We start from the raw sequence: 26,300 nt of genomic DNA on the forward strand, positions 1-26,300 counted from the left end.
TTCTAACAACACAAATGTATCATTCTGGACATAGCATTTTGGATAGAAATGCACCTTTAAATTGCTCCCTTCTGTAACAAGCACTGATTTGCAGTTTCACTGACCAGTGAACCTCAGTGCCCCTCAACAGCAGTTCTTCCCTATGTTGAGCTTTCCTAATCCTTGTGGTCTTCTAGCACACTCTACCTGCCCCATGTGTAGACATCCAGTTAAAAAAAAATAGCCGTTTTGTCATAACATTGCATATGCCTAGGTGCAGTTGTTTGCTCACCTTCCTGACCAGATATTATGCTGTATACCCGTTAATGATGCTTGTGAGGTTTCCCTCTATTTTCTCCATTTTCTATATCCCTGACCACAGATCTTGAAGGCACAGAGTGCCTTATTCTAACTGTTAAGACTGGTACCCTGATTTTCTTCCTGGTTCAAAACAGGGACTCATGAAATAATTAAGGCAGGAAAGAAGGAAGAGAGGTAGAAAAGGATAAGATAATTAGATTAAAAATATGACTATAATAGAAATCATCATATTTGTGGGCCTCCCTGGTGGCATCAGGGGTTAAGATGCAACCTATGAAGCTATCTGCAGCCACTGCAGCACAAGTTCAATCCCAGGCCAGCCAGGGAGCTACCCACATGGCCCAGCAGACCTCTCCTGACTCATCTGCTACTCCCCTCAGCAGTATATTTCAGTCAGTCTGCCTGTTCTGCTTCCCATTCTGTCTCTGGTGAATCCTCTCACCCCCCACACCTCTGGCCTGTACCCCAGTTCTTGTATGCATACATTAATAAATCTTTACAAAAGAGAAATCATCACATTTTTTTTTATATCATGAGTATTACAGAACAAAAGTGGCAAAAAAAAATGAAGTGTTGGTAATTCTACAATCAGTAGCTTAAACACAAAAAAAGAACATTCTCCAAAATATATTATTAGTGTAGATGTCAGATGCAGTGTGTCTTGAGATACATGGAGGTGTGGGAGAGTAAGAGGATCAAAAGAGTCTTTTCCAGCGTTTTTTTCTCCTTCATTTAAAATTTGGATATACATTCTAAAGATTAAAAAAAAAAAACAGAAGAAAGAGACAATTTGTGGACATGTCATTTAACTTTTTCTTGATATTTTATATCCCTCTCAAATAAAGCATGTTTCCTTATAATAATGTCACAATGAAAGTATCAAATTCATTAGGAAAATTTGAAATGTCTACATCTTGTGAGATCCACATTGACTCATAACGAATTGACACTTGCTTAAAAAAATGTTTCTCCTCATAAAATCACAAAGGTACTTTATCTGACACATAGTCCATACACTGACTTTACTTTGATTTTTCTTATCTGAAATGCCACTATAAAAGATGCTATAATCAGAGAAACTTGACAAGCATGATATGGCTCCAAAGTTTCTCATTCCAAATATAAATAACTAGACAGGTAATTTAAACAAACAGGTTTTCTGTCAATTCTTCCACTGTATCACAGACTATGAAATAAAACAAGTATAGGAAAGTGAAAATGTTTTTATTTCTTCATTAGGAAAGAACACAAGGAAATTTAATCTCTATTCTTCACTTGGAAAAATAACTTTAGTCAAAAGATTGAAGGGGAAGTTCAATTTATCTGAACTATATGAGAAAATACTAGCTATCAGAAACAGAGACACCAGAATATGCTTATTATGCACTTATAGATTTATAATGTGCTTTAATAGAAGATATTGGAACAAAAGTTATGTCTCTTTTAATATAAAAAATAGAATAGTCTCCAAATGGGCTATTAGACTCATGTTCAAGAATCCTAAAATAAGTATACAATACTAATTTAGTTTACCAAATTTTGGGAACAGTTTACAATATATATGTATGCTCTAGAGTGAGATGCATAATCTATATTTTAACATAAATAAATAACTTCAAAATGTGTTTTCATGAAAATCCCTATATTTCAAAATTTGAAAACATCCATACTGACTGGATCTATACAAATATATAAATAAAACAGGATTCAAGTAAATATTGAACTTACAGATATAACGAATCCAAGCAATCTTTTTTTTTTTAACCAAACAATCTTTTTGTGTGTATATTTTTTAACCTTGAACACCAAACTATAGAGTTTTATTTATTTATTTGTTATAGAGGCATGTTTTTATTGATTTATTTATTTGTTTGTTTTTGTTTGTTTTGTTTATATATGCCCTGGGTACAGTCAAAAGCGTGGGAGGGTGAGAAAATTCACCAGAGCCAGAGAGGGGAGCAGAGCAGGCAGAAGGATCGAAGTACACTGCTGAGGGGAGCAGCGGGCGGCAGGAGAGGTCTGCGCGCCATGTGGGACCCTCCTCTGGTGGCCGGGGAGCAGCCGGGGATCGAACCGGCGCTGCAGAGGCTGTGGGCAGCTTTGCAACCCAGCGCTCAACTGCTGTGCCACCGGGGAGGCCCCAAACTATAATAGAGTTTTAAAATTTAACTATAGACTTGAGGTGAGTTCATCTTTATAATCTACCGGTTGAAACTCCAAACTTAGCAACATCCTTATTTCAGACCACAAAGTTTTAAAGGAAAAGATATTCTATGACATTTATGTGCTTTGTCAGAGTCCACCTCAGTAGTTTTCAATCTCTTTTTATATGAACACAATACAGATTAGCTTTGTAAGCATAAAATGTGAACATGAACACATTTAGATTTTCAGGTTTTGAGAAATCACAAAATATTTTTAGGCAGAAGAACTAAATAATTTGCAATCGCAAAAATTATTAATGGCATGCTAGTAATGGCTTCTCATAGCAAACTATGGGAAAAGTCCTGGGTTAAGTGAAATTGTAAGCATGCTGTAATTCTACTCAAAAAAAGTATACACAATATCAGTGAAAATAATATCATTAATCTATTTTTAAATCTCCATATCCAGTTACATATACACTGACATTGGAAATATTCTAATCATTACATACCTCACAGCTGATTTGAACACACCGCTAGTATTGGGAATAGTTGACTTAATAAATAAAACTTATAAGAATGTGAGTGTTTTGTGGTCCTTGGGAAATAGTCATATAGCAATATAAGGCAAGTTCAAGAATTTATTTCAACTCAAAAACAAAGTTTCAATCCAAGTCCCAGAATACTTTTTGAATTACTAAGTTTGACATATTTTCTTAATAATATGTCAATTTAAATATTGGGGAACATGTCAATTTATGTCAATTTAATATTGGGGAAGGTGTGCTTGAAAACTATTCCAGGCTACAAAAGAAATCTAAGATGCTAGATTGCTTATGGATTAGTGAGCCTGTTGCTATTTGCTTCCTTTCAGTTTGCTTGGTAGCATAGAACTTTTGATGAAAGGCAGCAACACTTCACAACTCATTTCTCACTAAAAAAATAAAGTCTCTCAATGGATACATATTAGAAACAATTCCTGTTTGTAAAAACTCAAAGAGATAGTATCCTGAATTATATGACATATAGCCCATGCACTTTTTTTGTAGATGTTTTTAAAATAACGAAGAATTTCCCTGAGTCATAAGTTTAATATTATACAATACAATAAATATAAATCATATTATATTATTTATTACATATTGCATTGCTATATTTCCTTCTGAATTCTCCTACTCCCTCATAAGTTAATGACTAAAATCTATTTGATTAATGTCTTTCTCTGCTTCAAAAGATCATTCTGAATTTAACTTTCTTAAAAAGCCTATTGGGCCTCCCCGGTGGCGCAGCGGTTGAGCGCTGGGTTGCGAAGCTGCCCGCGGCCTCTGCGGCACCAGTTCGATCCCCGGCTGCTCCCCAGCCACCGGAGGAGGGTCCCACATGGCACGCAGACCTCTCCTGCCGCCCGCTGCTGCCCTCAGCAGTGTACTTCGGTCCTTCTGCCTGCTCTGCTCCCCGCTCTGGCTCTGGTGAATTCTCTCACCCTCCCGCGTTTCTGACTGTACCCAGTGCTTGTATTAAAAAAAAAAAAAAAAGCCTATTAATCTACCACTCAAATATCTTCAGTAGTTCCTCATTTTCTAGAATAGGTTAAATTCCATTGCTTGTTTTCCATCTTACTTGCTGAACTTTATTAAGCCACAGTACTGTGAAAGGCCCTCTATTCAATTGTGGCTACTCTTTTTTATTGCTTAACACAATAAATTGGCTCATTACCAACTGTTCACCTACCTTCCTTTCTCTAGAAATGGCTTTGCCCTCATAATTCTCACCCAATGATCTTCCATTCTTTTAAGGCTCACCTTAAGTTTACTATTCCCTTACATCTTTTCAGATTTTAATATCTTTTATTCATCTTCCATATCTCTGAATTACCAAATATATAATCTATATTATATATATCTTGCAAAATGTGTACTCCCTTACACATGTAGCAAAATTTTCCTGAGCTTTTAAATAACTGTCACATCATGTGATATTTTAAAGTATTTTAGAGGAGCTTAGTAAATTCCTGATTGACTGATAGAATGCCAATTGAGGTTACTAAGCAATCAAAATAAGAAAATTATTGGTGAGTAATCACTTCTTAATTATACGAGACTTAATTATAAAAGCAGTGTATGAATTTCAAGGCCATTTTTCACACACGAACTATTACTTTTTTTAAAGAAAACAATAGGTGTAAAGTTAGCACTGTAATAGATATTAATTTGGTCACAATAATTATGTAGGGAGGTAAAATATTGGAAGTATTTGGTAGTGATGAGTAATATGTCACACTGTGGCTTTCCTTTATCAGTGGTAAAGACTAAAGGGTTCTATATTAAAAAGCCCATATAAGCCCACACTCTAAGATCTTTACTAACTACTACACTCTTGTGGATAAGTAATGAAAACATGCTTATTTTTAGATAGGTCCTTACCTCGCTCCAAAAGATAAGTCTACTGTTTTTGTTCATATTATGAGTAAACATAAATATATCTCATCACATTCTGTAAATAAAAGCTGCCCTTTTTTGGCACTGACACACATACTTTTTCTTTACTGACTCACCTACAATAAAGCAGATGCTAATAGAAACAGAATTGACAATGTTTTCCAAATATAACAACAAAGGAGGAAAAATACACACATTAAAAACAAACATGGGGTTAAAATACTATGGCATTCATACTTGGAAATTTTAAGAGGAAATGTACATGCAAACACACAATGTTTTTTTTTTTTTTAAGAGTGTGGATATCTGATTACAATGGTATTGTTAGTTATTTGAAACATATGGGAGAAGCAGGATCTGGGGGTTAGCAATTCTGGAGGGTTTAGTATTGGAAGATGGAGGACATGAAGTGCCATTCAATCAGGAAAACAGATTTGGCAGGCAACAGTTGTGGCTGTTCCAACTTCCCTTTCCCAGCAGGTGTTGCTATGGCACAAGAATAGTCTCTGAGGGATTCAATAGAACACAAAGTGTAAGATGAAAGAACAAAATAGAAATCATTCTCTGAGTCGCATTCATATTTCCCCTGCTACACAGCTACAAGGCCAGTTGCAAATAAACACAGGTTCCTTTCTTGCTGCCTCATAAACAGATAAGTGTTTGGAACCATAGGCTAAGGTGGCATAAGGACGGCTTGGTTAAGTTTAGTTTTCAAGTATCTTAATTTGTTATGACCTTCACATAATTTGGTTTTTAACTTCAGTTTATAATATTTTCTAGAATCATTATAGTAAGCTTATGTTAACGAGAAAATTTCCTGCTGACCTCTTTGGGAAATTATTCAAAAACAGCACTTTTTGTTTTGTTTTTAACTTTCCTTCCCTCAATTATTACATATGTTTGTCATGCACTAAAATATATAAACAAATGCTGATGACTGATAAAGCCTCACAAGTAGGAAAGAAAACTAATAATTAAATTTAAAAAATAGGAGCAGAGTAGTTGTGCTTGCTAATGACTCAAATTAAAATTTTGGCAAGCTAGGAATCTGGACTAGGCTGAGAATGCTGGAAGTAATATGGGCTGGCTGCAAAGGAAACACTTGCTTTTCTTTTGACAATAAGAAGGGAGGTATTATAGTAGTCAAAACATCAAATAGCAGGCTGTATTATTTAATCACTAAAGAGTGGCTAAGTCATTTGATGAAGAAATCATCAATTTATAACTTTTTCCTGGGAACTAGGAGGGCCAATTTTTCAACATAACTGCCTAATGTTAATCAGATTCCATTTCATCTGTTGTTTTTTAACAATGCAGAGTAAACCTGAAAAACTATAGTTATTTGGGTATAAGCAATAACAACATATATGTGTAAGGGTATGAACCTATACCTTTTAAGTATGTAGATGTTACACACTAATGTTACTTCAATAAGCATAATAAAGAAGTCAAAACTGAAGTCAAAACAATATATCATACAAACTAAATATAACAAGGGACAGTCCTATGATTTTAAAGCTTATAAATCCCCAAATACTTGCATTTTTTGTATTCCATGATATATTTGTGTACTAATCTACTCATCCATAAAAATGGTGCCATAATTTATTCAAATACATTCATTTGTGTGTATAAATGCACAATCCCTTAAAATTAATAGCAATCCTCCTGGACATAACAAAAACATGACTACATATCTAAACACTGTGCTATATGCTAGAGGTAATGTTAACACAGATGTATTAATATCATCAACCAGCAAATATTCCTAAGACAGAGAGCATGAGAAATATTTTATGTCATTTACTACCTTCAAATATTATACTATGCACTATGGGAAAATAAACAGGGATAATTCTTAGTGGGTGATAATTGCTCATAATTATTTTTTACATAAGAAAGCCCTTTTTTAATAGACACGGTACATCTGAAAGAGTTACAAGTGTATACGATTAGAAATGTAACTTGGCCTCAGGCTGATGAAAAATAGAACTTAAAATGGTACAATGCACATTAGAGTTTCCAATGAACTGCAAAGTACTAAGAGTTGTGTAATATACTTGCGAAGAGCAAGGCTCAGGTATGGTCACCTAGATTTATATCCTAGCTCTATCAACTACTAGCTGTGTGACCTTGGGAAAGCATCTAACATGCCTCCAAGCTTACCCTAAGTGAGCATAATGGTGCCTACTTCACTTTTTTTATTTTGAAGGATTAAACAGTACATAAAATCTTGGGCACAAGGTTTACTGTAAATCCTCAATACACATTATCAGTGTCCTTTATTTTGTATATCAATGAGTATATTTTGTTGTTATACAAATAATTCTAAATTAAGGGAAGGGAAATGATTTTATTTTGTTCACACCTATGATGTCTCAAGTAGTGAGCATGAGTACATGTAGGGCCAAAATATTTTATAAATTATGTATCATATATTAATGTGATAATATTAATTAATTTTACAGTATATATAATGATGTATATATGTATATATCACATAATTGCCATCATAAATACATATGCATTTCAGATGAAGACACTAATTAAAGAAAATAACATTTTGGGAAGGAAAGAACATTATCTATTTAATCTGAATAGTCAGAGGCATCCCTGGTACCATCCAAGGAAAGGAGGTTGCATTTGTTTGCCATTAGGCATAATAATTTGAACTGTGTGGTTATTACCATAACATGTCACATAATACTGACATCCCAGCTCTCATTCTATTTCCATGAAATAATGAGGTTTGAACATTCCTAAATACATCTATTCGTCCCTTATGAGGATAACAAAATATCAGCGCTGTCCATTTTCACAAAGGTCAGGAGGTTGCCATGAAAACCCGGGGCCGGTAAGTTAAAAGGAGCTGTCTGATCAAGCTAATTATGGGATTGCTTTCCTGTGGATGAAGGAATAATAAATTAAAAGGAGGATAAGTTATAAATTATATATCAAATGTGTTTTACATGAGCAAAGCAAAATAAAGATGCTTTAAAGCAATCCACTATTCATTTTTACTTTCTAAAGCAACTGTTGCTCACAGTGGTAAGCTCTTCAATGCAGAATGGCCAGGAAAATCAATTTACTTTTATAATAAAAAGGCCATTCATCTCCTTGTAGGGTTCATGTGACCCTTTCGGATCTTTGATAAATGAATCACTCTGGACAATGCTTGTGGTTTACAAATTCTCTAATTATACTACCAACGTGTAGTGCTGAACATGACTTGTCCTGGGGAAATAGACACTATCTCCATTTTAATAAACATTTTGACATAAAACGAACGAGTTCTTTCATGATTTGTGAAAAGCAAAATAAGACAGTGAACACAATGTTCCATCAACATACCAGGGCCATATATTCTTTAGAGTAAATGAGGTTGAATTAACAGATTTGTTAATAGATAACTTATTGGTCAATTAAAAAATAGACCTTACCAATAAATATTCTACCCACACATGATTGCATTTTATGATCCATTTTGCCAGTGTGTAGTATAGAATACTACAATAAAAGTATAGGACTTTTAAACCACATAGAAACTTAAATGATATTACTGATTTAAATGATACATAACTCACTCTGAGCTAATATGTGAGCATAAAGGGAGTTTAGCATTTTATTAATATAATTTTTACATAGCATTTTATTCCAAAGCAAGGGATGTCTGCTTAAATATTGGCTAATTATACTTTGTTTACGAGTATTATTTAAACTTGGTCAAAGTAGACTATTTGTGTTTCATTTACAGTGCACTGTAGTTCATAATTCGTGCATTTTAGAAACAGAAACTTGAATTGTTTATCGTTTTATTATTTCTACTTCAATATTTAAATGACCAGTATATTTCATACTGTGAAGAGAAACTATTTTTCAAATGCAATGATATGTTTCTTGTTTCACATCTTTTTAATCTGGCGACAGCATATCCCTAAAATTTGGAAAATTCTCAATGATTTCCCAGTCATGTGCTTGAGAGGAGGCGGGTATGCCCAATTCTTCCTTTCCCGTACAGATTTTTGTCATGTCTCTTTTTCTGTTTAGGCTTTCAACTAATGGGTCCCAGGCTCTAATTCCTTAGTCAAAGAGGTAAAAAGACAGATGCAATGTGATGTGAGGTTTCTGAGACAGAATTACTCATCAAAAATATATTCTTCACAGTGTAGCTCTGGAGTGAGAAATCTCATTACTCGAACTCAATCCATGGAGAAGCTTTATTTTACATAAAAGAACCTTGCTGTGATGCCAGAACTGACCTATGTTCCATTCTTACTTCACTACTTAGTAAAGGTGAGGCCTAGCCAAATTATGCTTTCTGAAATTCAAGTTTTATTTCTGTAAAATGGGAATAATCACAATACCTACATTAAATGACGTCTCGTTACCAATTTGATCTCAGCTACTGGAATATAATAAATGCTCTAAAGCTTAGATTTTTTGATAGAGGAGTTCTGTGTTGTGTAGTCTATAATTTATTTTTAAGTACTTCAGTTTATGGAATTGCTTTGTTTCTTAAATTGGTTATGGCTATATATGTGTGTTCACTAAACTACATACTTAAAATTTATGCATTTTTGTGTTTTTGTTGTGCTACCATGATTTCTTTTTTAAATCCTCACCATAGAAATGTGATCTCATTTGTGTGCTTAAGTTTTAATGCATATTCTAAGGTTACAGTTAGGGATTCAGTCTCCAAACTACTTGTATTTCTCTGTGCCTAATTGATAATGTTAGATTGGTAGTACCTTCTGAAAAACATAAAATTCTGAAGTATTGCAATTACAAAAATACTGATATTTCCCCCTGAGGTGAAAGGATATAAATTGATTCCTGACATTTAAACTTTAAGTAAAATACCCAATTTATAGTCCATTCTTTTTTTTTTATGATTATCTATCTATCTATCTATCTATCTATCTATCTATCTATCTATCTATCTATCTATCTATCTATCTATCTATCTATCTAAGCACTGGGTACAGTCAGAAGCACAGGAGGGTGAGAGGATTCACCAGAGCCAGAGCAGAGAGCAGAACAGGCAGAGTGACGAAGTACACTGCTGAGGGGAGCAGTGGGCGGCAGGAGAGGTCTGCACGCTAAGTGGGACTCTAGCCCAGCAGCCGGGAATCAAACTGGTGCTGCAGAGGCTGTGGGCAGCTTCGCAACCCAGCGCTCAACTGCTGCACCACCGGGGAGGCCCTATATTCCATTTTTAATTATGTTTGATGGAGATATTTATTCTTCATCATTTAATGAATATATTTATCATAAGTCTTTCTTTGACTAGTAAATTATTGTTAGTTATTATAATTTTAAATGTAAATTATAGAACTAATAGTATTCATTAATCATTAGAATAGAAAAATCTAATATATTAAGTCATTTAGAAGTCAAATAGGTTCTATATCTCCTTTTATGTATTTATAAAGGAATTGACGGGCCTCCCCAGTGGTGCAGCGGTTGAGCGCTGGGTTGCGAAGCTGCCCGCGGCCTCTGCAGCGCCGGTTCGATCCCTGGCTGCTCCCCAGCCACCGGGGGAGGGTCACACATGGCGCACAGACCTCTCCTGCTGCCCGCTGCTCCCCTCAGCAGTGTACTTCGGTCCTTCTGCCTGCCCTGCTCCCCGCTCTGGCTCTGGTGAATTCTCTCACCCTCCCGCTTCTGACTGTACCCAGTGCTTGTATAAACAAAAACAAACAAATTAATAAAAATCATAAATAAATAAAAATACATGCCTCTTAAAAAATTAAAAAAAATAAAAAAATAAAGGAATTGGCAAGTATAGGGAGCATATATTGAGTATTTTATCCTATTGCTCATTGACCAGTTCCCCTAATGTAATCTGGAATTTCAGAAGTATTTAAATCTGCCACTTGAAGGAAATCTTTAACACTTGGCACAGTGATTACATAACAGCTAATTTTCACTGTTAAAATACAATTTGTAAAGTAAAGCCTTTATACTTATACTTGGGTAGAAATATTGGGGTTTTTTTTTGGTGTTGATAATAGAAAATTATAAATAAAATGCTATTTTCATAATTATATAGTACAATTCTAACATATAAACATGATTTTATTGAGCTATTATAGAATAAGGAGAATAAATACAAAGATCCCTTGTATTTGTCTTTCAAAAAATTAATAAAATATTGATATAATCATGTTTCTCAAAACAACTTATAACCAGTCCAACTACAACTAAAAACATTTAAAATAATCCCTCTCACTCCTTAAGTAAATTCACCAAAAAGTGTATTAGTGTATTTGTTACTCCGCAAATTTCTCTCTCTTTCACTTTCAATTTCCTTTCCACCCTATTTTTCTCCACCAATTCTCAATTCTTTCACTTAAAGGAAAATGAGTTCACTTTTACTTAAAGGAAAATGAGTTCCCTTTCATTATCAAAATACGCACATAAAATACAGTCTTCCCACTGGTTTTTCTCTTTTTGCATGCAAATTGAGATGTTCTTTTTCCTTGATTTCCATTTACCACCCTTTTTAATATTTTTCATGGTTTCTGTTTTATCCATCTCCTTGGATGATTTTTATCTTTGCTTCATGGCTAACTTCATTCACTGTAAGTTGTGCAATTGCTTGTGTTGTCCCTATTTCTTTTCTGCTAGTTATCAAACTTGATTTTCAAATTTCTTGCCAGTAAGGCAAGGATATCTTATCAACTTCTCAGTTCATATTAAATCAATATTTTATCTCAAACTTCTCACAGCACCTGAACCCTCTCCCTTAGAATGTGGGACTATCATATTCTAAGTAAATGATATCTACCATTTTGGCATGAGAAAAGCACAACATATTTTGGAAAGGACGGAAGAACACACCTAGAGTAAATGGTCTTAATTATGTGGGTTAATACCATGTATACAAAGTAGATTGATGTGAATGTGAATGAGAATTGTTTGTCCAAATATAATTTTACATAGAAATGCTACATAAAGAAAATATACATGTTTAATTCTAATTAATTAAAGTGGGAAGGATGGGGTGTGAGGTGGGATTCACAGCTGTTTCACCTAACACCTGCAGCTTAATAGCCTTTGGGAATATTTCCCCCAAATTCCTAGCTGTTATGAAAACAAGATCTGGAAATCAAGTATTCAGCTGATCCCTTTATTCTACAGATGAAAAGTTTTGTGGTCCAGCTAGACACAGAGGTCATTAAGCGATCAAGTGGTAAATTTGGGCCTAGACCCAAGTTCAGAGCTTTGTATTATGTTAAGCTGTCTGAAGTCAGTCAGACACTCTTAAATTGACTGGAGAGCTTTGATCACTGACTTAACTGACCCTTTAATGGAAGAGGTTGCGAGTGCTCCCCAGCACCTCATCTGATTGCTATCAATCTCTTCAAATGAATAAACAGTTCCTCCCCTACATTCACTACAGTCTGCAGACTCTTTTATGTTTCTTTCCCCCACTGACCTCCCATTGTTTTTCCTCAAACACTTTCTTAAAATAATTCTAAAGTTATAAAGGTGAGATAAGAAATCCAAGATGAATGAGGTTAACTGACTTTTAGATAAGGTTCAAGAGTAAGTCTCTCAAGCTTTTTCTATTAGCTAAGACTTCTGTATCTCTTTCTCTATCATTTGATACTTCCATAAAATACTGCTTATTTCCATGGCCTTATTATTTCCTAATAAAAAATTTCTGCCTTCTTTTTCACAATTCTAAATGATTCACTAGACACTGCCTCACAATGCAAAGGCAGTCTGTACATTTGAGGAAACTGGAAGAGTAATCTTTGCAATTGATTGCCTGGAAGCCTGTAGAGTGCCCCCTGAAAGTCTCTTTTATTTCTCTACCAATCTTCTTCTAAATGTCTTTTTTGGAACTATGCCGGTTCATTCAATGAATAGGCCCCCCAAATACCAATCTGATCATACTGCTCCCTTGAAGACAAAGTGGGAAAGATTATAGGAGATATAGTTCACTGTTTTTTAGGGTGACAGTCTCCCTATTGACCCATTGTTCAAAGTACTATGCTTCTTCCTAGCTCATATTAATGACAGATATGATCCCCTTTCCAATAAACATAAAACTCAACTGAGAGAGCAGAATGTACAACACTTTAAGAACAAATTCAATCTGTTTGAAACCAGTTCTGCTTGAGATCAGTGTGAAAAGAAGCCCACCATCTATTCAGAAAAAAGGAAAATGATTACAATCAGAAGACTAAAGTTCAAAGCACATCTTAATTTTTAAAAATTGATTTTTTCATTTTCTCATCAGCCATTCAAAATTTTAAAAATACATTTATTCATATAGAGCATGTGTGTGTATCCCAAACTACTTACTATGTTACCCTTTTAGAAAAAATGTTGCTAACAAATAGTCTCCAGCATTAACTCAGAGAACATGGATTGAACCTCACAATTTTGAATACAGGGAAGTAATTCAATTTTTTTGTGTAAAGGTACTCAGAAACCAAGTATATAGATTTTCTCTATATGGAAACTTCCTCTGATTAAAACTCTGTCGGGTCTTATATATAACTTCTTCTTAGATAAAACAACCCACCTTTCCCCATAGTTATTCTACAGAATTTCAGATTTAATCAGCAGAATTTCATGAGTTTCTATTCTTCCTTAACTGTGAAAGGGCAAAGAAGCAACTCCAATTAAATGGACTTAATTTTTCTTTTGCCTTCCTGCTCATTGATATTTATATTGTTTGTGTACCAGCCATACACTGTCAAAAACTTCCATTGCACAGATGTGCATGCTTGTTAACCATCATAATTATATAATGAGTCAGGTATATAGTAGCAAAGCAAAAATTCTAAACTAATTTTCACAATCTGTCACCTATGTATATCAACACTTATGATGCTATCCCTGATTTAATCCTCTTAATATAGCCTTATTTTCTGCTATAAAAAATGCTTATGTACTCTAAATTGGAAGAAAAATATCAGCAAAATTGTATTGAATTTTCTGTATTTTTGCCCACCAAATGTCTCACCACGGAATTCTACAGATCACCAGTTTCACTTATATTTTCTGGTCATGACACAATTCTGGGTACAAAACTACAAGTTTGTCAGATAATGAAAAGAAATGCATGCTATCTAATAAACACCCAGGAACTTTACTATGGAACAATACTAGAGGAAGCAATAGAACACTTTTGAGCAAACATTCTAAAAATTAAAAATCTATTATAACAATTATTTTTATGTAAATAAATAACAAGCAAGTAACAATAATTTCAAGGTTAATTTAGGCTATCAAAATTCACATGCATTTTTCAATCAGTAAGTATAAGATTTTCATTTTACATTGAATTATATCAATTAAATATTTAACTTTAAATAATAAATTTACAAAAGTGCTATGTTATTTATAGTTAATTGCAGTCTAGCTATCTACAATATAGCTTCAGTAATAAAAATAATGAAATTAAAAATAAACCAATGTAACTTGCTCATTATATTGTCAATTAATATTAATCCTACAGCAAACAGGAAATGAAGAATCATGTGATGTTGAGACTTTTCATCCTGTATGTTCTGTCAGTTGTACCTTCTTTTGCAATCACTATCACAATGCTACCTCCATCAAGAGTGAACTGAAATGTCATTTTTCTGTGAAGCTTTCTATGCCCACATTGACAAAAACATTCACAATTCCTACAGAAGTCTCATCAAACATTAAGTACAATATACAACCTACACATATTTTATCTAATTTCTAAGCCATCTGTCTGGTTCATTTTGACTATAAGCATCTAAAGGACAAAGCCCTTTTGACTATCTCTATATGACATAAAGTCCAGGACAGAGCAGTAGCACAGTAAAGAAATCTGTAAATAAAATGAATTTGAAATTGACAAAACAATACTCAACAAATCAGAATGAAAAATTTGTCTAATGTTGAATATGAAAATGATACATAATATATTACCAGAAATATTATAATTGATATTATTATATCAAATGCATGAAGCAAACTCCAAAATGCAGCATCTTTAAAAATACATGTAGCCTTTTCTAAAGTCAACTAATTATCTTATATATATATAAATAATTTTGTAAATTATGATTTTTTTCCTTGGATATTTCATATTTAAATTTTAAAAGTCCTAAAAAATGTATTTAGAAATGTAACTGTCATTTTAACCAATGGTCTTCTCACAGTCTTGGGCAGAAATGTGACACTTCATTTTCACCTGTAATCAAGTTTTAAATCACTCTATCAAAGCATAGTGAAATTTAGGATTCAATGTAAGATTTTGCATGAAAAACTAAAGGCTCAGAAATGTTTAGAAAATATGAAAATATCACCTTAAAACAGATAACATTTAACATAAAAAATATTTGACAAAAAAGAAAACAACTGCCTGCTTGGTCAAGCTAAGGTCCTTAAAAGAATAGTAACATAGGTTAAAAAAAAAAAACAACTCAGAATATGAGAGGTCTCTGTAAATTTATCATGTCTAATAGTAGTTTCCTTATTGTCTTCAACTCTCAATTTGTGGGAATTTCCTCTGTATCCTACATGGTATATAGTCCAAGATTTTCCTCCATGCTATAACTTATTCATTCTCACTGTTCAAACTCTATACCCAGGAATATTGCATTACTTCTTCTAACAGTACCATTTTAAGTATAGTCTTTTACTATGTGGGGATAAAAATCATTTTTATTGATATCAATTGAATCACACAATCTCTTATCTACAGATCTTTATACTGTACTCTGTTATTCTATTGTGCTATAAGCACAATGGAAATCAATGCCAGCTTCAACATGAAGACACAATAAGTATTCACATTCGGTGACTTATTTTTTTGGTTAAACACTTTCTCCAGTGCTCTCTATCAGAATACAACCTCTTGTGCAGGGCAGCCATATGCCACCTGTGCAGCCATGGTTAGGATGCCATGCCCTTGATTTAAAACTCTGGTCTTACCATCTTGAAATTTTTAGCAAATTTTGAAGAAAGGAAACACATTTTTGTTTTCAGAGGACATCACAGATTATGGTACCAGCCCTGCCCCTAGGAGTGATACACATTAAATCACAGTACAACTTGGTCTTTTTTTAACTTTTTCTTAGAGTCAGTAAGGAATTACAAGACAACAGGAAGAGAAACACCAACTGTCTGTATTACAGAAGTAATATGAGGAGAGAGCCAAAAAGCAAAGCTACGTGCGCAAATTACCTCCTATCTTCATTTAATGATTATTTATTGAGTCCTTACTATGGACCATGTATTATTCTAGTTACTGAGATTACAGCAAGGAACAATCCATAGTCATAGACTTAATGAAACTTCCATTCTTAGGAGGAAATGTGTCTGTAGTAGGTAGTAGGTAGCAAAAGGGAGTTTTTAGGACAAGGACTTAACATATCCCCTTTTTCTGGTATTGTCTACCTTTCATGATGAGAAAAAAATAAGAACTTTGATTATTACAACTACTATTACTGAACATGTATTTGATTATTGTCTATTTTTCTCACCAGGTCTTGGCATTTTCCTTTTTGGATTTTTGGACCATGAATCAACGTGAGTTATCCTCTCTGTTCTTTACAATGCATGGTTTTAAAAAGACAGTATCTATAACTGGCATTTTGAGAGCAATTATATAATACTCCTTTTTTTTATTTTTTTTTATTTTTTATTTATTTATTTATTTATTTATTTTTTTATAAATTTTATTGTTATATTCCCCATACAATTGCAGCCCCCCATTCTGACCCCAATCCCTCCCCTCCCGCCTCCGCCCCCCTAAAAGTGTAATATATGAATTGAGTTCCCATCAGGCCAGTTCATTTAGATAGGAGCATTGATTATTTGGATCTGGATTAATATTACTGGTTATTAATAAGGAACAAGCAAGCAAAACTGGGGGAGAAAAGCAAGGGTTATTATAAGTATAGACCAATTCTAGAAAACTGTCCCTTATTAAAAAGGACAAATGTTCCCGAGTCTTACAAAGTTGTTGTTACTCTTACAGGAAATACCGTGTGTGGGATGTCACCTTGAACAGTATCACCTGGCACTCTGATGCAGGCAGTCGACACATAGAGCTGACTGGATGAATGCATAAACAAATGATGAATGACTGAGGTCATCAACAGCTTTCCATTAGAGAGTCTAAACTTCCCCATCTCCTACTGCTAGCACCAATTTTCAAATATGGGTTAGATAAACAAGTTATTATTATTATTTTTTTAGCTAGAAAAGGACACTTGTCCAAACACAAGTAACTTTCATATAACTAAATTCCTGTTACATTAAGTGTAGCTGCTTAAAAATGGAATATCTCTTAGAAATAATGCAGAATGTTGAAAAGTAAGCATAATTATTCAGACTGAAGTATGGATCTATGAGCTTATGTCCCTTAAGGAGTAAAAATCAATCAGGTGCTCATCACAACTTGGAATCATGAGAAGACACAAAGTACAGATCAATATATTAATGTACAAGGATCGAAATGCGGCCTGACTAGAAAGGAAAAGTCAACTGTTAAAATATCCTTAAAACAGAGGATGTTTTCAACACATTCACCCTAGGATTATATAAAATTAAAATTCAACCTGGTAACAAGTTGGCAAAATAAATACTGCTACTTCAGATTCTCCAGATGCATATTGTTTGCAATTCATAGAATCATAGTATTTTAAAACATTTTAAGAGTTAAACTAGTATATCTTCCTACTTGAAACACCTGAAATTTCCACATGGAGACATGCACCTTTAATCAAGAAGAAATTAGTAGCGTATTTTTCTGATTAGCATTAAAAGGAGTTAGACTCCAATATATTTTTATATTTAACCATTCTCATTGTGAAGGGATCCTACCATAGGTTTGTGCAAAAAGTCACATATTTTAATACCTTTATCATCGTTTTTTGTGGATGAAAAACACATTTCTTACATATCTTATATTTGAATGCTCTTCAACTATCTCTCAGCATTTTCTTCTTGGGACTAAAGAGTTTCTGTTTGCTTAAAATTTCAGAAAAGTGCCCTAACTCTTTAGACATCTGTTATTTAACTTTAGTAATTAATATTAGGCTCAGCAGAGGGTTCAAAACTATTAATATTTATCTAGAGTCTGTATTTTTCATAGTCAATACAGTTGATTTCTTTGCATTATTTCCATAAATCCCCAAGTAAATTTCTATCAAAAGAGAAGTAATGATGCATCTCAATGTGATATTTATTGGGCATTTAGAATGTTAAGATTTTGGTTTTAAGAAACTCTTTCAAAGTAAGAAAATTTTTAACTTTCCTTAGAACAACTGTGTTTGCTAAATGTACAGAAATTATCTTAAATATGAACATTTTTTGCATCATAAATATACCTCTTACCTGTGCTGCTGGATATGTTAACATCAATACTGATATCTGATATTCCTCCTCCCTTCAGAGATGCCACGCAAGTGTACGTCCCAAAATCCGTGAATTTTAAATCAATGATATCCAAATTGGTCGTTCCCGGGGAGACATCTGGATCAGTCTGTGTAATAACCATCCGCTCAGAACTTCTTAAGGGACGGCCATTTTTAAACCAACTAAATGTTAGCTCCTCAGAAGGAACAGCTTCTACTTGGCAAGATATTTTCACCTCACGCCCAATCTGGATGTTGTCATCTTTGTGATAGGGATCTGGTGTGATCCAAAATCGTCCTTTTTTTAATGCTAAAAACATAAAAATTCGTAGTTATTAGTGTTAATTTTATAAATTTTAAGAAATCATTCACTAGGTAATCATCTTTGGTCTGCAGTAAAAAAAGAATGCATTTATGCTTCTTTGCTAGTTTCAAGTTGTGTATGTGTCAATAAACTTCATAGCAGTATTTCAGAAATATTCTAAAGACCCACGTCACTATAGAGTCTGAACACAGATTTTTATACATTGAGTAATATTTTTAGTTATATTAAAAAACGTTTTAATTATTTCCAATATGTAAAAATTGTTGGCACTGAATTTTGAAAATGATATAATTTGTTAATTTAAAATCATAAACTATTAAAGTTAAAAGAAATAATGTAACCCATGATGCTCAATTCTTTACCTATGTCGTACTGTAATTATAACATAATTTCAAAAAACCTCAAAAACTGCACAAATTTCACATTAAAGGATAAGATACTCATCTAAGGCACCATCTACATGCTGACCAAAACTCCTTTGGTAAGAGTGAGTCAGCTCCCATCCATAAGGCATTTTCATATATATAAATACCCAGAATTGAACGAGAATATTTTTTTCCAAATATTTGGTTTGACTGCTCTATTCCACCATACATAGATGCTTCCAGTCGAAACTGTTTGCTGACTGTCTAATGCAGATGGCCAAAAGAACCCCTTAGCAGATGGTTTGGAAAACATACTCCGTTTGTGTTCTAACAGCAGTGTTTTCTGGGTTTGAGGTCAGTGCTGCTCTCACAGGCTGGGTCAGTAGTGATGGCTACCAGAGGCTGCTGGGAAAGCATCTGTTGGCTTCCCAAGGCCTTGAGTTTTGAACTTTAAATGATACCATGGAACTGGATGGAAATGTTAGCTCTTTTTAAGGTGATTCATTTATACATATATTTTTCTCTTTCCCAACATGATACCTATTACCTTCCCCCATAACATTACCATTCTTACATGATGAAATATAGCAAATGTGAAGACACATGTTTAGAATAAAATACTGATGATTTGCTTTTACCATTAAACCTAAATATATAATGACAAGCAAAAAAGTGACATCAATTTAGAGAACCTATAGATACTGGAGGCCTTCTAACTGCATTCTGGCTACAAGTATTGAATTTAACCTGATTAATCTTAGGGAAATAAAGGTCACAAGGCACCATGAAAATATCTAGAACCTTGTAGGAAAGCTTTAGAGATTTATGTGTTCTTTTTTTAATTGGAGATATTTTTTGCTTTTAATTTTCATTACTCTTTAGCCACAAATAATTGTATCTACTTTTTTGTTTATATCTTAGTGCGGATAGGTAAATGGATATGGTAAATATTGTCTTTTTTATTAAAAGACATATTTATAAGAATAATACTTTTGTCAGCACTATAATATTTAAATGAAAATTTCCTTTCATTTGATAAGAATTTTCCTTATTCTGCTTCTATAGGAAGATGATAAACCGAAATAAAAACTATAACAGATAATTTAAAAATCTGATAACTAAAATATCTATACATTAATTAATAGCTTCATATGATATATATTAAGATGTAGTTCATTCCAAAGTTATATCTTGGTTGCCATAAATAAACACAACAAAATCACATTGATAAAAACAATACAATGATAATTTAATAACTAGCATTAATATACTAGGCAGTATTGTATTCTGGTTCTCTGCATAATACACATTTAAAGCAAAAACTGACTTTTAGAGAACAACTAACTCTTCAGACAAATTAGACTACACTACTAAATGAGTCAAAAAACACTGGTAAAAAGTCAAGAAATCATGACTATCGAAAATTATCTACATTATAAGTTACAGACTGTTTTATTCATGGAAAATAACTTTTAATGCACTCCGAACCATTCTGGACATTGGCTACCAGGTACTCGACGCTACTTTGTGGCGGAAACGTGCATTTACAGACCCTCGTATTATTTAGTATAATTTTGGAACCAAGTAACGTATTATAATGATATTGGACTTATATGAATTGGGTGACATCGAGGAATGTATATTTGCAAAAAAACAATATTTTATTGTTTATAATTTTGTACAGTATGATAAGTTTTGTAACACTCCCCAATATGCATTGCAGGCTGATTAGTGCATGTTTGACATGTCTGTATAGAGGTCTATCTGGAGCTCATCTTCACTACTACTTGTGTCATGAGACTCATTCGTGGTTGGACGCTTTGCCATTGTTCCAATAAAAAATATTAATAAATGCATGGGTTGAAAATTTCTAATTGTTATTACTGACAAGATGATATTTACCAAAATAGCTTTCACCAAACAATTTATTCACTAAGAATCACTTTTCCGATTTTCTCCTCGTTAGATCTATGTGCACTGCTCGAAGCTTCAAACCAAAATGAGCTCAGCTTTGAAAATCTTTTCCTCCAGATGTAGACTTGTTTATTTGTAATTATATATCTCACTATACAGTGCGCGCTACGTTCGAAAACTGACCTTTCTTCTACAAACTCCCCTTATCGCTCTTTTCAAGTGGCGTCGCAAAGTGCTAGGACGGTCGTGAGCACGCATCTCACGTTCTCCGACACAAAACCCGCTGACATTTCTTGTATATATTCTTAGTAATTTTACGATATTTTGATTTAATTTCTTGTGCCATTTCAAGATAAAACTTCAGGGAAACATGCATGTCTCAAAAAGTTGCGTTGAAATAACTCAATTCCCCGAAATCACTAATAAATTGCAATGTCCCCTGAGAGGGGACAGCGGAGTGCAAAGGGTTAAAATCCAAAGTAGGTCCTTCCTGGTGGCCTAAGGCTTAAGTCTCAGTGCTATCATCACTATAGCCTGAGTATGATCCCCAGCCAGTGAGCTAACCCACATCTGGCCCTGCATGCAGACCTCTCCTGTCTTGTCTGTTGCTCTCCAGTGTATTTCAATAAATCTACCTTCTGCTCTCCACTCTGTCCCTGGTGAACCCTCTCACCCCCTGCCTATACCCCAGTTATTTTACACAAAAATAAATAAAATCCAAAGTAAAAATATTTAAAATTATAAACCTAATAATTAATGTTTAAATATGACCTATCTTTACTATTTGACAGAAAGCAGTGCAATTTTTTTTTTAAGAAATAGCTCACTGCCAACAATATTTGTTGATCTCAGTAACAGACAATTCTATAAATTGGTCAAAGTCAATTACATTAGTCTTCTTATGACACAGATTCTAAAGAGGGAAAAGGGACAAGTTTGTAAAGTGAATTCTAGTTTAGGAAATCAGAGTAAGTAGCATGGGTTATTTTACCGGAAAGCATTTCTTTGAGTTTGTTTTATGTTCCTTCATCTAAAAAAAATCTGGCTTTGCATATAAAACAGAAAAGTTCGAAGGTGAAAAAAAGCATGTGTATGTTTGTGTAACCATTTAAGTGACAAGGGGGAGTTAAATTTATTTGATATTCTAACTTTCTTTGACTGCTGAGAAAATTAAGAGCATAGCCCTGTAAACTAGGCACAGGTACATTAAGAACTTGAAAGTTAATTCTAATTTTTCATTTCCATGTGGCCCAATGTGGGCAATCTAATTTTTATGGGTCAAGTGCATCATTTATAAAAATAGGTGGTGATAGTATTAGGCTCCCTCTGAGACCCATTGTGAGAAACAGCTTATTAGCAGTAGTGTAGAGCTTTGAAAATATAAAGTGTTTAATATAGTTAATCAACTGGGAAGCAGGTTCCTTCGTTTATAATTAAACACTCTCTTTTTCAGTGAACAATTTATAGTAGTTCATGCAATGTTAATTTAAAGTCATTTCCTGCTACCAGTTAAGATTTCAAATGCTTAAAATCAATCTCCGATTAGTACCAGAGTATAACAGGAGTCCAATAGACATAACAAGACTCTCTAGAACTAAAGAAACTCTATGTAAAAAGAGAATAGAAATCCCTTTCCTCAAATGCAATTGTTTAGCCTGAATGTTGAAAATCCCCTAACACTAGCCTGAGAGAACATTAGATTTAGCTTAATGTATCATAAATTGTGATGGATGAACCTCAAAAGGTACTTGTTTAGACTGGCAATGCATGCAAAGCACTGGCATCAAGCTGATCCTCAGTTCTGGATAATCAGTTTAGAAACACTGCAATATAATACCATAGCCTCTGCTACCCCTGTAATATTGTGAGAACTGAATGCAAACTTGACCCACATTCGTTTTTGACAGGCTCCTCTGGAGGACATTCAAATTGTACTTTCCTAAGTCCCTCTACTCTGAGAGATTTACAAAGATGCTGTGTGAACAGAATGAAACTTGTGTATAAAAAGCAAGACCACTGCAAAAATCGGGGAGCACTTACAGCGAGCCTTTCCCTAGAGATAAAAGTGGATTTTTGCCTATGAATGTTTATAGTTATGAGGAAGACTTCCATTTTTATTTAAAATGAGATTACTTCTTGAATTTATCCTTTAAAAAGAGACCGACCGCAGGATTTGGAGAAGTGTAGTCCTCTTCAAAATTACAAGACTGGTGCAGATAAAGAAAAAAGAAGGCTCTGGAATTGTATCTTACCTGTAACTATAGAATTAAAGTTACAAAATAGGCCGATCTTTTGTCAAAAGTTCCATACTGCATACAACTCACAGTAGTTTCATAATGAAATACAATTTGTAGACAGAATAAAAAAATGACATTAAATGTCATTTTAACATTTGACTAATGCATTTTAAAATGTTTTAAATTTTATGTGAAAGTATAAAAGGTAATTTCAGGTGTCAGTTTTTGAACTTCTCCTAAAACTCAGTATCAAAATGGTGATGAGACAGAGAATGCTCACTAACCCCCATTCCAAGAAGATAAATTAGGTAAAAATCTCCAATTATCCCACAACATGTAATGTCAGTAGGATTCTGGGCAACATGAAAAACTGGCAAAATGTTGCTGAGAGGAATGGTTCTAGAAATCATTAACAGAGTAATCAGATAAATAAAAATTGATTTTCTCTTCATTTATTCTGCTAAAGAGAATAAAAATAATTGAGTGGAAAAAAGGAAGTCTTTGCCAGTCCCACTAAATGCCAATTGAATAAACAGTGGGAAATACATTACATTAGCAGGAGGATTTAAGAGTTAGCAAACAATACTAGATATAATCTGTCCTATTTTAATTAGATGCCTGTCTTTTGCCTCAAGTGGGCTGGGAAATGTGGACACATCTTATTGTTTTCATTGTCCCCAAATCCTGAAGCTAGATCCTTGTTCTAGTTTATATTTAATGACATATGTTGAGATTTAATTAAATTTGACATTTCTAAGCATTAATTTTACAGATGCAAGGGCTCTTATTCAGTCTGATATGTTCATATTAACTGTTTATCTTCAGTAGTCCTGTGTTCTAAGATGCCTGGTGGACAACAATGTAAAGAAAAGGGAAGAAATTTGGTGTCTTGTAGGATTCAGGGATTTTGTTGTGGAACCAGAGAACTTGATGAACAAACAGTATTAATACCAGGACCTATGTGAGGAGGATGATTCTGTCAAAAAAAATAAACAAGTTCAGGAGACTTCATTCTGTAACAGGGTGGTGGCCAGGAAAAAGGGGAGGTTCTAGGTTTCCTGCCCCACCCAAGGAAGGGTGGAGCTAAGCAGGGAGGAGAAGCCAGAGAGGAGACTGGAGAAGGAAGAATGCAGGATGGAGAGCAAGAAGGAGACCTGGAGGAGGCACTAGGAGCAGAGAGACATGTGAAGAAGCTGTTCTTGCTTCTTGGTCCTAGACTGGTTGGAACAGATATGGGTAAGAGACCTGTCCCTACAGATCTTTATTTTCTTGTCTGTATTGCACACTAATTGTACGAAAGTTCTTTTCCATTAAAGATCTTAATATGTTTTGTCTTGATGCAGTGGATAACAGAATCTATTTAGAGGAGGCAGGTTTGGGGGTTCTGGGTGCCCTTCTCCCAGCCCTGTAACAATTCCAATATGGCCACTTATTAGTTACGTATCTTAGTGCCATAATGTGTGAGATACAATAGTCATCAAATGTGATATGTATTACTTACTCATCCTGCTTTGAAAAGAAGATTTGATTTCATGCAAAAGGGCTCACTTACATGTTGTAGAACCCAATTAATAATAATTTCTAAGGAATATGGGAGAAAGAAGAAACTGACATCTAAGCATACTTACATTATCTGAAATAGTATTTGTCAAAACATGTTTCAGAAAAAGAAGAACAGATCAAGTTTGGGAATTGACTATATGAGTGAAAGTTTGTTTTTCTGCAGAAATATCCAGATCTTTGAACAACATGCTAACATAGACATGCACTCCTAGAGGAACTGATCATATTTGGGAAACAAAAAATCAGGAAAACATTTTCATTTTTAAAGAAGTACCAAATGCATGGTGAAGTTATAAAATACATTTCATATATATCCCAAAACCTATCTATACTAATGACAGTGTGACTCCTTTTCCAAATAACTAGAATATGTACTTTCTACCAATTTGTTCCTTTCTTATAAGTTCAATTTTGAAATACACAAATAGCATTAAAAAGGAATTAAATGCATTATCTCTGGTACAATTATTGATAAAAAAATATTAAGACGTTTCTCAGTTGCTTGAGGAAGTGATAAATTTATTTGTATCTTATGTTGTAAAAAGTATTTAAGGTGTTATTATAACAAGTATTAAAGCTTCTAGAAGATGGATAAGAGTTTAAAGGTCTTTTTTCTCTTATGTGCTATTAAGTTTTCCTATACTCACTTCCCTTTACCTAATAACTCCAATTGCCTATCTGTAGTCTGAATAAAAGTTCATTACTAATACAAGAACAAAAGGAAATCATTATACCCATTTCCTAAAAAAAGTTTAAAATAACACCCCTGATAATATCAAAGTAGAATTAAGATGCTGAGAGAAGTTGGGGTTCTTTGTAATTGTGAACTAGCAAAACTATATTTATTTTGTGAATTTACTCAAAGCTAATTACTACAGTTAATCATTCAAATTGTTTAAGCAGACTATGGTTGAATTTTAATTATCTTTTAAATGTCCTTGCTCAATAGAATGATATAAGTATATATAATATTTTGGATAGGAATAATGGTAAGAAAGTCTCTTGTAGGTGTGTGCATTTTTTTTTTTTGTATAAGTCCATTTTTGAGCAGGGGCAGGTAAGGGCACTAATATGTTATTACTATCATCATTGTATGTTACCATTCTTATTACAGCCATACCTTAAGTAGATGAAAATAAATTACCAATGTTCGTATATCATAAATAAAACAAATATTTTAAGAATATAACTATTACATAAATAATATTTGATATAGTATGAACGTTTAGCACCATAAATGCTAAAAGCACAACTTATTAGTCTTATGATGTTAAAAACTTGTAGGTATTTTGAGCTCACCTATTAAATCTAACTTCATACGACCCGTTAAGTCTGAGAAATGAAAACATGTACAGGATAAATTATAATTTTTGTTAGTTTTTAAACACTAGCAGTAGAAATAGCTCTAACATGAACTGCGACTTTTAACAGCCTGCACTTAATATAATTCTTTTGAAGTCTTTTAGAAAACAGTATGCCCCTAATATTTAAGGATTGATCACATAGCAGTGAAAACTGAATGAAGTAATAAGACTAACTCAAACTAAAAATCTTTCTTTACTTCTATTTTTTTTTTGTCTCAAAATGGATTTTTCTCCTTTCTAAAATGACTCTGGGTGGCTAGCAAGGTGGTGGCAGTGTGAAGAAGCTGAG

At 33.6% G+C, this 26,300-nt stretch overlaps 1 protein-coding gene across 2 annotated transcripts in view; it reads right to left on the reverse strand.

Annotated features, from left to right (window-relative positions):
• The window catches only part of MDGA2 (MAM domain containing glycosylphosphatidylinositol anchor 2), a gene marked incomplete at both ends in the record, with an annotated part of 688,627 nt that overhangs the window by 144,647 nt on the left and 517,680 nt on the right, over positions 1 to 26,300 (reverse strand). For both annotated transcript variants that reach the window (XM_084239552.1, XM_084239553.1), the window contains one exon: positions 18,224 to 18,553. In XM_084239552.1, coding sequence (XP_084095678.1) covers positions 18,224 to 18,553 — 330 coding nt within the window. The remainder of the gene's footprint in view (positions 1 to 18,223; positions 18,554 to 26,300) is intronic.

Source organism: Talpa europaea (assembly GCF_964194135.1).
Source record: "Talpa europaea genome assembly, chromosome: 8".
NCBI classification, from domain to species: domain Eukaryota; kingdom Metazoa; phylum Chordata; class Mammalia; order Eulipotyphla; family Talpidae; genus Talpa; species Talpa europaea.